This window comes from Engraulis encrasicolus, chromosome 4, assembly GCF_034702125.1.
Source record: "Engraulis encrasicolus isolate BLACKSEA-1 chromosome 4, IST_EnEncr_1.0, whole genome shotgun sequence".
Classification (NCBI taxonomy): domain Eukaryota; kingdom Metazoa; phylum Chordata; class Actinopteri; order Clupeiformes; family Engraulidae; genus Engraulis; species Engraulis encrasicolus.
The window spans coordinates 52,054,809-52,070,710 of NC_085860.1; the positions used below are offsets into that span (position 1 = coordinate 52,054,809).

Here is a 15,902-nt window from a genome sequence, read left to right on the forward strand (position 1 = left end):
TGTATACAATAAAACACTGAACACATCAACTGTTTTGAAGTCTTACGTATTTCATGGGTGGGATGGGGCTCCATTCGTTGAGCTCTGGGTCGTACTTCTCTCCACTGCTCAGAATAGCCTTGGTCTCATCCATCCCTCCAACCGCAAACAGGCAGCCCTCTGAGTACACACACGCACGCACACAATCATACACACACACACACACACACATGCACGCGCACATGCGCGCGCACACACACATACACACACACACACACAGGTGAGGACAGAGAGTTACCGCACTCCACAAAGCCCTGAGCAGGTGCTGTAAATGGATATGCCATGGCTAAAAGTATGCACACATAAGATACAGTGCTGTGCAGAAGGTTTTTTTTGCCCCCTTACTGATTGTTTACTTTTTTGCATATTTTGCACACTTCACATTTTCAGAATGTAAAAATTGGACAGGATTGGCCGCGCGCCCATACCAACGCGGTCAGCGTGAAAGGCTGAGTAGAACATACCGGCCGAGTCTCGGCATCTTCTCACTAAGGGGGCCAAAAACCTCCGCACATCACTAGGGCTGGGCAATATGACGATATATATCGTTATCGTGATATAAAAGTGTATATCGTGCCCTTTCTCCTATATCGTTTATATCGTGATAGTAATTTTATCAATTTTATACAATTTAATATCATTTAATTGTTGTCACAATACACACTATAAGTTAATGTAACTGTAAAAATAAAAATAAAAATAAAAAGATCCATTTTAAAGAAAGGTTGTTTTGCGACATGAAAAAATAAAGAGCAAATAAAGAGAATATCTGAAAATGTATGTAATTGTGCTATATCATGATATATATCGTTATCGTGATTTATTATATGGTGTGACGTCATCGGTCGAATGCTCCATTCATTTCAACGGGGCTCCCCAACGTTCGCACGTCTGTTATTTTTCGATAACGGACGGGTTGGTCTATAACAGACCGCTGTCAATGGCAACAAGACTTTTCACTGCTAAAGCGACTTTTCAACAATACTCTAATCAGCTGCTGTGATATTCAACACCTGTTGTCCTGGCTAGCTGTTGCCTAGCGGTGTTCCACAACGGCATTGTTTTGTTTTGCGCAGCAACAATCTTAACATTAAACAGGCCTAAAGAAATGTCCCCGCCATGTGTGAATCATTTAAGTATATCCATATAATAAGCGGGTTAACTTTCGGCGAGTCGGTCGCTTTGTGGAATAGCAGCACTTCAGAGAGAACAAGACCCCTCCGCTCCGCGTCGGGGTCTAAAGATTCTCTCTGTCGTGCTGCTATTCCACGGTAGCGACCTTCTCGCCGAACGTTAACCCTTACATAAAGTAATCCATATCGTGATATTGTTTTTTTTTTCCATATCGCCCAACCCTACACATTACTGTATCGGACATCACACCATAATACAAGTGTGACCCCCTCTGACTTTTCCAGTGTGTATTCCTGCTGGTTGACAAACATTTAAAACGTGTTTATTTATCCAAACGTGTTGCAATGTTTCCATTTTGCTGCAGCCCAACATGTTTTGGCAGTCGGCAATATGGGACTGCTTAGCAACAGCCCTGGGAGAATACAAGATGACATGGAACAACAATACACATCTGTACATGGGAAAACAAGAACCTAAATCAAATCTTGACTGAATGAGTTGGACATTTCTAAACAAATGCAATGGCTAGGGCTGACAGGGTCAGAACTCCAAGGAAGGGGTGACGGGGGGTAAACACATGTCTTGTGAAATGACTGGCTAAACTGACATGCCGACTAGCTATGTTTGCAGCAGCTTTTAGGTGAGTTGAGGTGAGGTGAGCAGCAGCAGCAACTGGGTGATGATGGTCTTTAGAGTAATTGCATTGCAAGTCTCTGCTTGTTCTAAAAAGGTATAGGCTATAGGTATAGTTCATATTGTATCTGACAACAGGAGGTCTGACCATCTACATATCTTTCTGTAGGTCAATCTCTCTGCCGGTCTGCCTGTCTGTCTGCCAGTCTATCCGTCTGCATGTCTATCTGCTTGCATACCAGTCTGTCTGTCTGTCTGTCTGCATGTGTGTGTATGTGTCTACCTCTGTCTGTCTGTCTGTGTGTGTGTACTGCATGTGTGTGTGTGTGTGTCTACCTCTGTCTGTCTGTCTGTCTGCATGTGTGTGTGTACTGCATGTGTGTGTGTACTGCATGTGTTGTGTGTGTGTGTGTGTGTACTGCATGTGTGTGTGTGTACTGCATGTGTGTGTGTGTACTGCGTGTGTGTGTGTGTGTGTGTGTGTGTGTGTGTGTGTGTGTGTGTGTGTGTGTACTGCATGTGTGTGTGTACTGCATGTGTATGTGTGTGTGTACTGCATGTGTGTGTGTGTGTACTGCATGTGTGTGTGTGTGTGTACCAGCAGCCACGACTCCGTGGTTGACGCGCCCGATGCCCATGGGCTCCAGCTCGATCCAGACCTGCCGGTTGGGGTCGTACAGCGGGCACATGCAGCGCACCACCGCCAGCGGCCTGCGATTGCTGTGGAACACATAGTAGATAGGTTAAGCCCAAAATATAGGCCTTTGACTTCAAGTCCTGATGCAAAGGTCCCCTTTGGCATGGAAGTACCTTAGGGTCATACAAATACATTTATCCAAAGACACAAGTGAGATCACATGCAGCGCACCACCGCCAGCGGCCGGCGGTTGCTGTGGAACACAGGGGGCAGGAAGTAGGAATTAGCCACACGCACGCACGCACGCACGCACGCACGCACGCAGGCACGCACGCAGGGCCAACACAGTACATATGCACACATACAGTACACACCAGGGATGGAAATAAGCACCCGTCCACTTGCCAATGACGGGTAAATTTCAGTGGTGACTGGTACATTTTTCAACCCACCAGTCACTTTTACTGGTAAAAATGGCTAGTGACGGGTAGATTTTGAAATCTACCTGCCACCGTGACTGGTGGGGAAAAAACATAAGTTCCACCCCTGGCACACACACGCGCAGGGCCCACTCAGTACATATGCTGCACACACACAGAACACATGCACGCAGGGCCCACACAGTACATATGCTGCACACATACAGTACACACACACGCAGGGCCCACACAGTGCATATGCACACATGCACACACACGCAGGGCCCAGACAGTACATATGCTGCACACATACAACCACACGCACGCAGGGCCCACATAGTACATATGCTGCACACATACCTGTACAGTACACACTGTACAATGTGCATGTCCCACTCGTATTAAGAGTACACCCACAGAACGCATGTCCCACATGTAAATATGCGCGCGCGCACACACACTCACGCACGCACACACACACACAGGCTAACACACACGCACACACACACACAGGCTAACACACACGCACACAATACTCAGGATCATACTATCTACATACTGTTGAAACATTGTTTTGAAGGATGGTTTTGGGGTCAGTAAAGTTCTGGTGGGGGTGGGGTTTTGGTCCCCCATCATTGCAGATTTGTTGCAAATAAGCTTCATGTTTGAAAAGCTTTTGGAGAATGATGGATGTCGAAGAGGACACTAAAATGGCCTTGCATAATGTGTGTTGCGCAGTACACTCTTGTTTGGATGATGATTTCATAACGTTTCGAGTTTACAAGCTCATTTAAGCATTTACAAACATCTGCCCTCGTATGACAGCCAACAACAAACAATTCGAGCATGTAGCAATAGTAACTTATTATTTTCACTTTGTGGAGTATGGCGTGCCCTTATCCAGATAGTTTGTTGGCTTCTTGGGTTTGGGTGCTCTTTAGTCATGGGGGCCGTGAGGGGGGGAAAGGTGTTACATATTCTAAGGGCCCGACAGCACTGACAGGCCCCCTGGAAGGATGCTGATGACATAATTTGTCATTTTGGGGGCCCAACATTTGAATCTTTCATGGGGCCCAACATTTTTAGCAGCGCCCCTGTCTTTAGTCCAAGGTATAGTACTTCCAGAATCAAAAAATGAGAATAAATTCTCTGACTAAGGCACTCCAAATTAAAATGTCTTTATTAATATGACCGGTCCTACATGGACATTTATTCTCATTTTTTGATTCTGGAATTAACTTATTATTGTTGACATTTCTTGGCAGGCTTTGCGTTAATCCAAAACATTACATAGAACTGCATGACTGGTTTATAATTATTATACAATTTATTATATTCATTACTATTTGTTATTAGTTATTATACATTTGCAATCATCATAAGAGGACTCTGATGAAGACGCATGTCGAAACGTTAGTCTTACTGCACTGAAAAAAATAAAATAACAGAAAATAGACATCCGTGTGGCACCAGATTCTTTTCCCTTTGCACCCATTATTTAGTCCATCTCTGGTTGCACCGGATTGTGAAATTAGAAGCGCGGAGGGCGTATTTCCTTTGTTTTTACAAATCATTATAATGTATTACTAATTTCTGCAGAGCCCTTTCGGTGTGTGTGTTTGTAAATCTACAAATACTGTATATGTAAAACTATGGTGTGTGTGTGTGTGTGTGTGTGTGTGTGTGTGTGTGTGTATTATGCACTCCCTGTCCTTTTTCTCCCACAGTGACGATGCACTCAGACTATCCGCGTGGCTTGAAAGTGTGTATGTGTAGAGTGTGTGTGTGTGTGTGTGTGTGTGTGTGTGTGTGTGTGTGTGTGTGTGTGTGTGTGTGTGTGTGTGTGTGTGTGTGTGTGTTACACACTGCCTGTTCTTTTCTCCAACAGTGACAATGCACTCTGAGTATCTGTGTGGCTTGAAGGCTGCGAGCATGGCCTCCCGCTGCTGGTTGAAAGTGTGTATGTGTAGTGTGTGAAGAGTGTGCATGTGTGTGTGTGTGTGTGTGTGTGTGTGTGTTACACACTGTCTGTCCTCTCCTCCCACGGTGACGATGCACTCTGAGTACCCGCGTGGCTTGAAGGCGGCGAGCATGGCCTCCCCCTGCTGGCTGTTTCCTGCCAGTGCGTCGCTGCAGCACTCCCCGATCACCTCCCTCATCAGAGGGTCCGCCATCATCTGCTCTCGCAGGTACCCCGCATCCAATCCCTGCACCCACACCGACGACATCACTTCCTTCATGTGCACCTGTAAGAAAGTCAGACAGGAAGTCAGGTTGTGTGTGGAACAGACAAATATTGAACGTTTTGAATTTTCAGAAATAGATATTTAAGCTGCAGAACTTACTGTTACTGTACTCATACTACTAAACATTAGTTTGTTATTTAGTAAATATTTGTGGGGGAAAAATGGCAATAGGCAGTATGGTTAATTTTTTTATTCTTACCGTATAAGGTTCTTATGTAGATTCTTATATGTACATGTATATGTAGGAATATAGCTGCATATATATCATTCCACTTGTGGTTATGTAAATCTGATTCTAGGTTGTGTGAGGCTGGCTGCCTCTGCCTAAGGTGTGATGGGGCTAATTAGTGTAAAGAGCCACTGGGCTGTGGCAGGCTACTTAACCAAGGGCAGAGAAGACCCTGGCAGGCTTTTTTACCATGGACACCACAGAAACAATGGTGTACCATATCAAAGATGTCTCCTGCTCCATTCAGAGCAGTAATAAAATTAATCTGCAGAAAATCATCGAATCAAAAGTGCCTGTCTGATATTTAGAACCCACAGCAGCACAGTTTGCGATTCCTTCTCTGGCCACCATCCTACACAGCACAACTTTAACATAATGTTTCGTATTTCGTTTTGTAAAAGGGTAATATATACAGCAAGTGGCAATTCTGAATTGGCTTAGCCACCTTCCATGAGGAAGTTCAGAGGAGCTCTCAAAGAGAGGCTTTTCGTAAGCACAAAAGCACAACAATTAGGCTTTTCTACTTTCTACTTCCACTAGAGTAGAGTGGATTTTCACTCCCGTCCCATCCCGGTCCCAGCAAAAAAAATCCCATTCATTTTCGTCATTTTTATTCCCGCTCCTGCCAGCTCCCATTCATCTTTATTTCCGCTCCTGCCCGATCCCGTTCCCATCCCACGGGAATCCTGCCGGACCAACGGGAATTCACGAAAAATGTCATCCTCTAACTTCCACGCCGCAGGGCAACCAAAGTGGAAAACTACTTAAAGTTACTTTAACAGTTGCAGTGTTTTACTTGGCAACCAAACTGAGACAAGTGGAGACTAGTTCAGCTCCCATGGGCATCCTGTGTTTTACAGCCAATTAAGAGCGCTGAATTGCCAGCTGGCCATAGGGCTGTGTAATTAAAGAAACCCTATAGCACCTTTTTGGCTAATTAGGCTGTCTGTCTGCCGTCTAGTCCTGAATGACTTAAGAGGACATAAGATATGGGACTCACTAGTTTCACGCCATTTTGGTACTTACGTCTTACGTCATATGGTAATCAAACATCTCAAACAAGCGATTTGGGGTTAGGGTTAATGTTAGGGTTAAGGTTAAGGTTAGGCTTGTATGCCGTAAGACGTAAGTACTGAAAGGGCGTGAAATTAGTGAGTCCCATAACACTATACCTGCTCTGTGGAGAGCAATGGAGGACACTCAGAGACCGTTCGCTTTGGCGTAGCCCAGTCTTAGTTACACTATATGGCCAAACGTAGAAAGTTATTCTACTCCTGAAATAGAAAAAAATCCAATTTCCTTTCAAAAAGGAAATTGTTGTTATAACCATTTAATTGCAAGTGATAATCATAGCCTTCTGGCCTACATCACATTCACAAAAAAATACAAAATGCGATAACCTGCCTACAGTAGTCTCCACATTAGTCATTGCGTTGTATGACATCAAGTGCAGACTAGTTCGATTCCAGCCCGGGTCATTTGCCGATCCTTCCCCATCTCTCTCTCCACTTGTTTCCTGTTTCTCACTATCCTATCACAAAAATAATAAATGCATGATGAGCCCCAATATTCGAGCCTAGCTAGCGAGCTAAACCTCAACAGTTTGCAGCAGCCGCTAGGGGCCTCTAGATTTCTAGGCTACCAATATTCTTCTCTTCATTTCTTCTCTTCTCAACGTTCCTGTTGTACTGGTGTGATGGCACATGCTTTTAAAAGCAGAGTGGTGCATTACAGCCCATCTCTCCCATTAACCAACCTGTCTGACGAGGGAATTTGGCCTAAATGAAAGCCTGGGGAAATATTTAACCTTATACAACATGCTGTTGAGAATGGAGGGGACTAAGTTCCCATAACCAACATGCGTTTGAGAGTGAGTATGTGATTTGACAATGTGAGTATTGTGTTTCGTCGCAAGTGAGTGAGTCAGTAGAGGCTGTGTGTGTGTGTGTGTGTGTGTGTGTGTGTGTGTGTGTGTGTGTGTGTGTGTGTGTGTGTGTGTGTGTGTGTGTCTGTGTGTGTGTGTCTGTGTGTGTGTGTCTGTGTGTGTGTGTGTGTGTGTGTGTGTTGCATTCGCACATGTGTGTGCATGTCAAATGAAATGTCACTCGGCTAATTTCACTAGACACAGGTGTGTGCACGCTGCAGAGCAGACATACCTGAGGGCTGGGCAGCTGGCATGCAGCCTGAGGTGTCTAGCGTGAGTAGTTAGTTTTACTGAGAGCCAGCGTGAGCCTGAGGCCAGGATCAGACACTTCAGTGCTATGCTGCCCTTTTAAAGCAAGGCTACACCAGGGTTGCCAGATGAAGCTGATGATTTCCAGCCCAAAAAATGCTGAAAACCTGCATAGATGAACAAAATCCGGCCCAATTCTATTAATTTCTATGGCAAAAATTGGGCAGGTTTTTGTGGTAAATGCCCAATTGGGCGGGAAACAGCCCAATCTGGCAACACTGGGCTACACCTCTTTAACACAACTCTACACCCTTTTAAAGTGACACCATATCTCTTTAAGGCAACGCTACTACACCTTTTCAAAGAATCACTAGTACTCTTTTCCTTTGTACACATGGGCTGCTTCACCTATTCCCCAGGTTGTTAGCTCAGTTTAGATGGGCTACACCCATAATTCAAATAACATGGGGGGGGTCACAAAGGGGTCACTTGCCCCCGGCCCAGGGAGAGAGCTGGCCCAGAATTGGATCCTCATTACATTTTATGTAACTGGGTTTGGGGCCCCTTCATGTGTCTTTGTCCCGGGCCCAGCCAAAGCTGTCAGCGGCCCTGCATGGGATACTGGAGAGCAGCCATTGGGGCCCATTCTGTTCCATTTGCAATACAATCCTATTCAAAAATCAGGGACATTTGGGGCATTTCCTGTACCCTCCAAAAAGCAGTTATCCCCACGTGTACCTTCCTTACCAGCTTGCCCTACCTACCATCCTGGCCTACCTACCTTCACATTACCCACGTTCAGCTTCTACCCCGTTTTTCCCAGGTGTCCCTCATCTCCATCCCCATGCGAATTCCCCTTATTTACCCTCCAATACTGGTATCGGACCAGATACTGGCTCATTGTACTCGTACTCGTCTAACATTTGCCGATACCGTTACTGGCACCGTGACTGGTATTACATAAAACAATCCAACATCTCATCTCGTTCCCTTCACTTGAAAGCAGCATAGGGGAAAAAGTGCTGCCTCATACAGTACATTTACTAACTTAAGTGTAGATCTACAAGGAACTGGACAGTAAAACAAATCTCACAGGTATGTACTCGTATCAGTTTTCAAAAAAAGTGGTATTGTGTATCCCTATTATCCTCCTAAAGGCAGTTATCCCAATGTGAGTCCCCCTTACCCGGGGGTGCTGTGGCGCAGCGCGCAAACTAAGCCCCCCATATTTGGGCTTGTGTGACGGAGGTCATCTTGCACCTGTTCACCCCCCTCGGGGATCGAACGTGCGACCTCGTCAACTACAACGGTCCGGTAATGGGAGACACAGTACGATACCGCTGGGCCAAGAGACTAGTCTCTCGGCCCAACGGCACGAGACTGTATGAGGCTATCGGAGGGAGGTTTACCAACGTTCCACGCCAACTCTGTGCTAGTTAGCCTCCGTTACACTCTCCCCCTTAAACCTCACTCCCATCCGGGTCACGGCACCACTGTGACGGAGGTCTTGCACCTGTTTACCCCCCTCGGGGATCGAACGTGCGACCTCGTCAACTACAACGGTTCGGCAATGGGAGACACAGTACGATACCGCTGGGCCAAGAGACTAGTCTCTCGGCCCAACGGCACGAGACTGTATGAAGCTATCGGAGGGAGGTTTACCAACGTTCCACGCCAACTCTGTGCTAGTTAGCCTCCGTTACACTTGCATGTCCACGGGGACGCCGGTTCGAGTCCGACCGGGGTCATTTCCCGGCCCTCCCCCATCTCTCTCTCCCAATCATTTCCTGTCTGTTCTCCACTGTCCTGTAAGAATATAGGCCGGAAGTGGGGGCGCTGTGACGCAGCGCGCAAACTAAGCCCCCCACATTTGGGCTTGCATGCCCACGGGGACCCCGGTTCGACTCCGGCCGGAGTCATTTCCCGATCCCACCCCATAATCTCTCTGTCCCACTCACTTACTGTCACCATCTCAGACTGTCCTATCAAATAAAGGCATAAAAGCCCCTAAAAATATATATTAAAAAAAAGAAATAAAAAGAATATAGGCCCCAAAAAAATACGTACCCTCCGGGCCTCCAGGTCGTGGGACAGCCAGCGGGTGACGGCCTCCAGCACGTGCTTCTCGTTGCCCACGTTCAGCTTCTCCATGGCCAGCAGCTCGCACAGGCGGTCGGGCGGCAGCTCCCGGAACTCCTCGCTGGCCGAGACGTCGCGGAAGTGCGTCTGCAGGTACTCGGTGGCCACATGGTACACGTGGTGCAGGCAGTAGTGCAGCGCGAACAGCCGGATGCCCACGCAGTTCTCGGCCGCGATGCAGCTCTCCAGGAACTGGCAGCACAGCGCCTTCAGGTCGGTCAGCAGGAGCAGGTCGGCCGCTTGCACCATGTCCTGGATGGTCTCCTCGCTCAGCGACACCTAGTGGAGTGGAGTGGAAACGGGATAGAAAGAGAGCGTTCGGATCTGGCCAACGAACGCTAGGCGCATTTCGTGTGTGTGTGTCTGTGTGTGTGTGTGTGTGAGATTGCCAAAGTGTATGTGTATGAGACACACAGACAGACACACAAACAGGGTCATTGTACTTCCAAGGGTAATAAAACAGGGCAGAGTAGAAAAGACAAGAGTTGGTCAGTACAGTAGAAAAGAGTAGAGTATATAATAGAATACAATAGAATAGAATAGAGTATAGTAGAATAAGATAGAATAGAAAAGAATAAGATAGAGTATACTAGAATAGAATAGAATAGAATAGAATAGAATAGAATAGAATAGAATAGAATAGAATAGAATAGAATAGAATAGAATAGAATAGAATAGGACTGCCAGAATGGAAGACAAGATAGAAGGGTGTAATTAAGAGGGGTTTAGGTGCTAGGCGTTTAGGCGTTAGGTGAACAGGTCTAAGTATGCTGCGTAGGCCTGACGTGTCCCGACAAGCCATGGCACAGTATATATATGCCCACATGCACAAGTACACACCTCCCCGGTGAACATGTAGTCCAGAATCTGCTTCATGATGGGGCTGGACACCCCTTGAAGATCAATCCTGTACATGGACCCATCTTCCTTAGGCGGGTTGTAGTTAAGCTTGGTCCTACACACACACACACACACACACACACACACACACACACACACACACACACACACACACACACACACACACACACACACACACACACACAAAGACAAATCACTCGAGTTATGGAGCTCAAATACACATTGGACTAAGGAGTTTTGAACATGTAACTTCTGAGTGACAGTGCCATTTGTGCATAGTTAACTGCGCAGACATAAGGATACTATATGTTTCACAAAATTCTGTACAAGGCAACCGTACTAACAAATGCAAGAATTTGCATAATACAAGATGCACTTTGCATACTGACGCAAAGCTAGCCCCCAGCAACAGAGCAAGACGGGCACACCCTCCCCACCACCACGTGACATTCACCAGCTGGGTGAGGATGCCACCACGCGCATGCATTCTCTGAATCACAGACTGCTGGTGGTTTATGAGCAGAAGAGAATGGCAAGTCACTACAAATGTCACACTCACATACAGAACACACACGTCCTATGGCTAGTCTCTAGATCCAGAAAACCTATGGCAAAAAAAGCAGGCTAGCCAGACTTCCATGGCATAGGCTAATACTTCAGGAGCATACCTGATGTAAGGACTGGCTGCTGCCAATATGTTTTTCTGAACAGGAATCTCTTCGTCGTCGATGACCAGTATTGCGTCGTGAAAGCACTGCTCCAGCTGAAACGATCGGAGGGCCCGCAGGATCTTCTTGGAGTGCTGTGGGTCTGACACCACCGAACCCAAAAGCTTCGAGTCGTTTTCATTCGACATTGTTCACCTCGGTCTGGATTGTGCACGGCAAAGTCCTTGTTGTTGCACTACAGAAGTTTGTGGTTAATAGACAGGTCTATATATGTGTGTTCCCCTCTTGGATACACAATGAACTAATAACCACATACCTGTATTTTATGGACCAGTGGGAAAAGACTGAGCATGGAGCCAGATGACACGATACAACGAGTTAGCGAATGCTACCCCAAGCAACAGAGTTATTCACTACTATCAGTTGTCAACAAGGAGGTCTACAAACATCGCTTTTAGTGCTGAATGGCAGGCTATGCATTGTGCGCTTCACATTTACCGAATGAGAGGTCCAGATGTGCCGAGCAATCGGCTGTCATGGTCCCAAACACGAATCGGGAGGTGTCCCGCACCTAGAACTACAGTACGGCTGGAGAAGAAGACTCCACGAGCCCTACGAGGAATGTTGTCAGGAGAGCCGCGAGAGCATGACAACTGTTTTGCGCTGTTTTGCAATGATCACTCTTGCGCAGAAGTAACGCAGCCTGAAGAAAGCCCCCCCTACCGACAAATTCAATGGCGACTGCACTGTGCCTCCTCTGCTCTGGCTACATCGGAGTAGCAAAAACAGTAGCCTGAACTTCTGCATTTATTTGGGCTAATGGTTTGTAAATTCCAAAAGGCAAAATTAAAGACCTAGGTCTATTTATTTTCATGTCACACAGATTTCAAAATATAAAGGGGGAAAACTCAATAGGCCTCGAATGGTCCATATTGAGTTTAATCTGGGATTTGTGCCTCAGCTAGGCTGATGTCAGATCTATTTTCTTAATTTTGCAAGGAATTAAAAACTTGGTTAGCTTCAAGTGTTGTATTGGCTATATTATTTGGCTATATTGCAATGTTCATATTTTACAGTGGGCTAATTTAAATAGTATAGGCCTAATATAGCCTAAACTGTGTTTTGGTATAATCAACATGTCTTTTTATTCTTAAAGGGACACTGTGCAGCAAATGGTCAAAAAAGGTAGGCCTACTGCAACTATGCTGCTCATTGAAACATGGGCTGCTGACAAATTTGACTTTACATGAAAGTTTACTAAGTAATTATCAAATATTTTCTAGTATTGTCCAAGTAGAGTCATTTTTGCAGCTAAAAATGGCTATTTTTGGAAATTCAAAATGGCGGACCATGGAGAAGATCCCCCTTTTCATGTATGAAAAGTGCAAATTTTCGAGTCATAATGAATAATTAGAATTTGACGGTGGTGGTAAGTATTCATGAAAAATTAACATTAGTGAATGGGCAGCATTAATTCTGGAAATAAACAACTAAAAATCTCACACAGTATCCCTTTAATGTTATTTTTACAGGGTATTGGTCAGGGGTATGGCCAAACCTATTTTACAGGGGCACATGCCTGGGTATTGATTTGCTGTGCCCCATCATGAGTTTAAAAAAACAAGCTACCTTGGAAAGTCTATCATATGGAGTAGGCTAATGCCCTACAGAATGATCTCAAAATAGTGCACACTACTTGCAATAATATAATTAATATACAAGCTTTTTAAAATAAATAACACCTTTCGCCCGCTCGCATGATCTCTTGGTGCCCTACTGTGCCCCTGTATGGCATTAGGTCAGCTGACGCCCCTGGTGTTGGTTACAGCCCCTGGAGCAATGGGGGGTTATGGGTGCCTTGCCCAAGTGCACTTCAGCCGTATTGAAATTATGAAAAAAAATGACATGGAGCTAAAACAATAAACTTACCTTACATAGGGCTTTAATTTCACCGACTTCTTGAACATTTTCTGCAGCGTGGCCCATATTGTCAGTTGAAATTTGAAACGATCTTTCACGGACATCAGAGCAGTCTCGTAACCCAATGAAATGGGTTACTGGCTGGGTTATCATTATGGGTTAAAACTACCCAAAACTACCCAACCCGTACCTAACCCAGCGTTTTGGGTTACAAAAATAACCCAGCATTTTTCTGAGTGAAGGTGGTAAGCATGGTGATTGAACCTACAACTCTGTGATCTGCAAGTCTCCAACGCTACACCACAGCTGCCTGAGACCAAGCAGCTTTTTGGTCAATGATAAATAACTGATCGCTTTGCCCTGAAGAAGACCTAGATGGTGGAAACATGTTGGCATTTTAATTTCAATTATGAGTAGCCACAGATAATAAAGGCTTTTTAATATACCTCCTTCTTCGGACTGAGTTACCTCTGAGTGCCTGGGACCTTCTGCTTTCCTAATTCTGGATTTCCCAAACCCCAAGAGCACCATTTTGGACATTTTTTCCACACACCTGAGCGCCGGGTTGACCTCTCTCTTTTTATTGATAAATAACTGATGTTGGGTGTAGGCCCGGATAGGGACCCATAAGCAGTGCCTCACCCTAAAAATGTTTGCCCGTTTCTGTGGCAAAAAAAAACATTGTGTATTAATTCTGGAATAGGCTATAGCGGCGTGTTTAAAAGCCTACAGTATGCAGTGACGAATGGGCCACTTTGAAGCAGCATCCGTCTGCCCTAAAAAGGTCTGTGATGGCTCCAGCTGTTGTATCTTGTGTGGTCAGGAGAGCAGTTAACCACACTTTAGTGCACATGTGTGCGTACACTATGTTTGGGTTGCACACACACACACACCGCCGACACACACACACACACACACACACACACACACACACACACACACACACACACACACACACACACACACACACACACACACACACACACACACACACACATTGGGGACCACATAGAATCAAGGTTACTGTATTATAATAGCCTACATTTCCAGACCAATGTCATAACTTATAGTAACAAAACAAAAGTACAAAAATATGATCAAAATTTGGTCCCTAAAAATCACCCCTTACATTTGGGCCCCACGCGTATAGCAATACCACACGCACGCACACACACACACACACATACACACACACACACAACAGACATTACACGAACACAGTTGACAAGGCTCATACAGTATGTGTTGTAAAATTTAACATTTCAATGCATGTCAAGTCTTGAAATAAAACAATGAATTGTTGAATCATTTAAAGACAACCCCCCAAAAAATGAGTCATAACTGAATGTGCCTCCTGTTTCTCATTCATCATTTAAAACATATGACGGCAGACAGACAAATAAATAGGCATAGAAAAAAGGATAGATAGATAAATAGATAGATAGATAGATAGATAGATAGATAGATAGATAGATAGATAGATAGATAGATAGATAGATAGATAGATAGATAGATAGGTAGATAATGTTGTAGGCCTAAATATGGCTTAGAATAAATAAATACATAGGCCTATGCATTAGAGGTAATGAGTATAGATCTCTCTGTATTATGTTGCACTACTTTACACACAAACAAAACACAAATCTTGTCAGAAATAAATAAACATCTGTCAATACTTCCCAATATAGGTCCCAGGAGACCTGCTATAGTCGATGACTTGGTTTTTATTCTTCCCCTTTTCAATTACAACAACAAACAAACAAACATCAACGAATAATTGCAGAAATAAACGCACCCATCAAAATATACTAATTACCACTGGCTCACTGCTTTTTCCCTTTACAACTACAATAAGCCCCTTGATGGGCTATAATCTGAAACATAAACCTAAAATTATTTCCCATGCATGTGTAGCAGCCTACTGTCAATTTGGAGCTTTGTTCCTTATGAATCATCGCCCACGCCACGAGATGCTTGAAAAAGGCCCGGGTCTCCAGGAAAGATGCTGAGTTTATTCACTGAAACCGCCTAGCTGGTAATGTAAGCAGTGGCCAGCTGTGTGCACTTGTAAAGTTGTTATAATCCCTCTCTGTCCTCTAAACAGGAAAATACATAATATAAAGCATCATGCACGTATCTACAAATAATATAGTTTACCCTAACGTCCCACAAAATCCCCCTTTTATGGAAATAACTGCTCTTGGACAGCATTGTTGATAAAACTCTTAAAACTGTTGAATTTTAACTGCACGCGCTTGTGGGGGTGGTTGACAATATAGGGCTTTGGAGTACACATCTGCACGAGCTGATTTCCTCCCAAATGACTGCGGAAAAGCAAAATAAAACAGAAACAAAACGAGCTTAGCAAAATCTGTGAAAATGTCCAAAATGCTATAATACCAAAAATTACTTTAAAGAATTTAAAAACAGTCTTTGCTCCGCTGTGACGGATGGGACACTGACAACGTGAATAGAGCTAAATTATTTAAGTTATTTTCCCTTCACATACTTTGTTTTCTTTTTAAGTAACCCACAGCATCGCCCAGTGAGAGCTCTGTCGTGTTTGCTTGTTCTCTCTGTGCGAGCAACTTTCAGCGTCAAGGGTGGACGTGATATTTCAAACATCAGATCAGTGCGTTTATGTATTGGGTGCCCGGAAATTTTTCCAAATAAACACAGCTTGATTCAACTTGGGTGGGCAGACTTATCAACAGACTAATTCTATAAACAAATGAGGGAATAACCCTGCACACCATTGGCTGGTAGACTGGGGACACGCGGAGAAAGAGCCGGGGCTTTCGGCA

At 44.8% G+C, this 15,902-nt stretch overlaps 1 protein-coding gene across 1 annotated transcript in view; it reads right to left on the bottom strand.

The window, feature by feature from the left end:
• The window catches only part of gan (gigaxonin), a 33,919-nt gene extending 21,849 nt beyond the window's left edge, over positions 1-12,070 (bottom strand). Inside the window, exons 1-6 of the mRNA XM_063197684.1 lie at positions 11,179-12,070; positions 10,490-10,604; positions 9,578-9,928; positions 4,888-5,108; positions 2,405-2,526; positions 47-159 (exon numbers count right to left, since the gene is read on the bottom strand). Of these exons, the coding sequence (XP_063053754.1) occupies positions 47-159; positions 2,405-2,526; positions 4,888-5,108; positions 9,578-9,928; positions 10,490-10,604; positions 11,179-11,366 (1,110 nt within the window). The 5' untranslated portion in view covers positions 11,367-12,070. The remainder of the gene's footprint in view (positions 1-46; positions 160-2,404; positions 2,527-4,887; positions 5,109-9,577; positions 9,929-10,489; positions 10,605-11,178) is intronic.
• Positions 12,071-15,902: the final 3,832 nt, after the last annotated feature.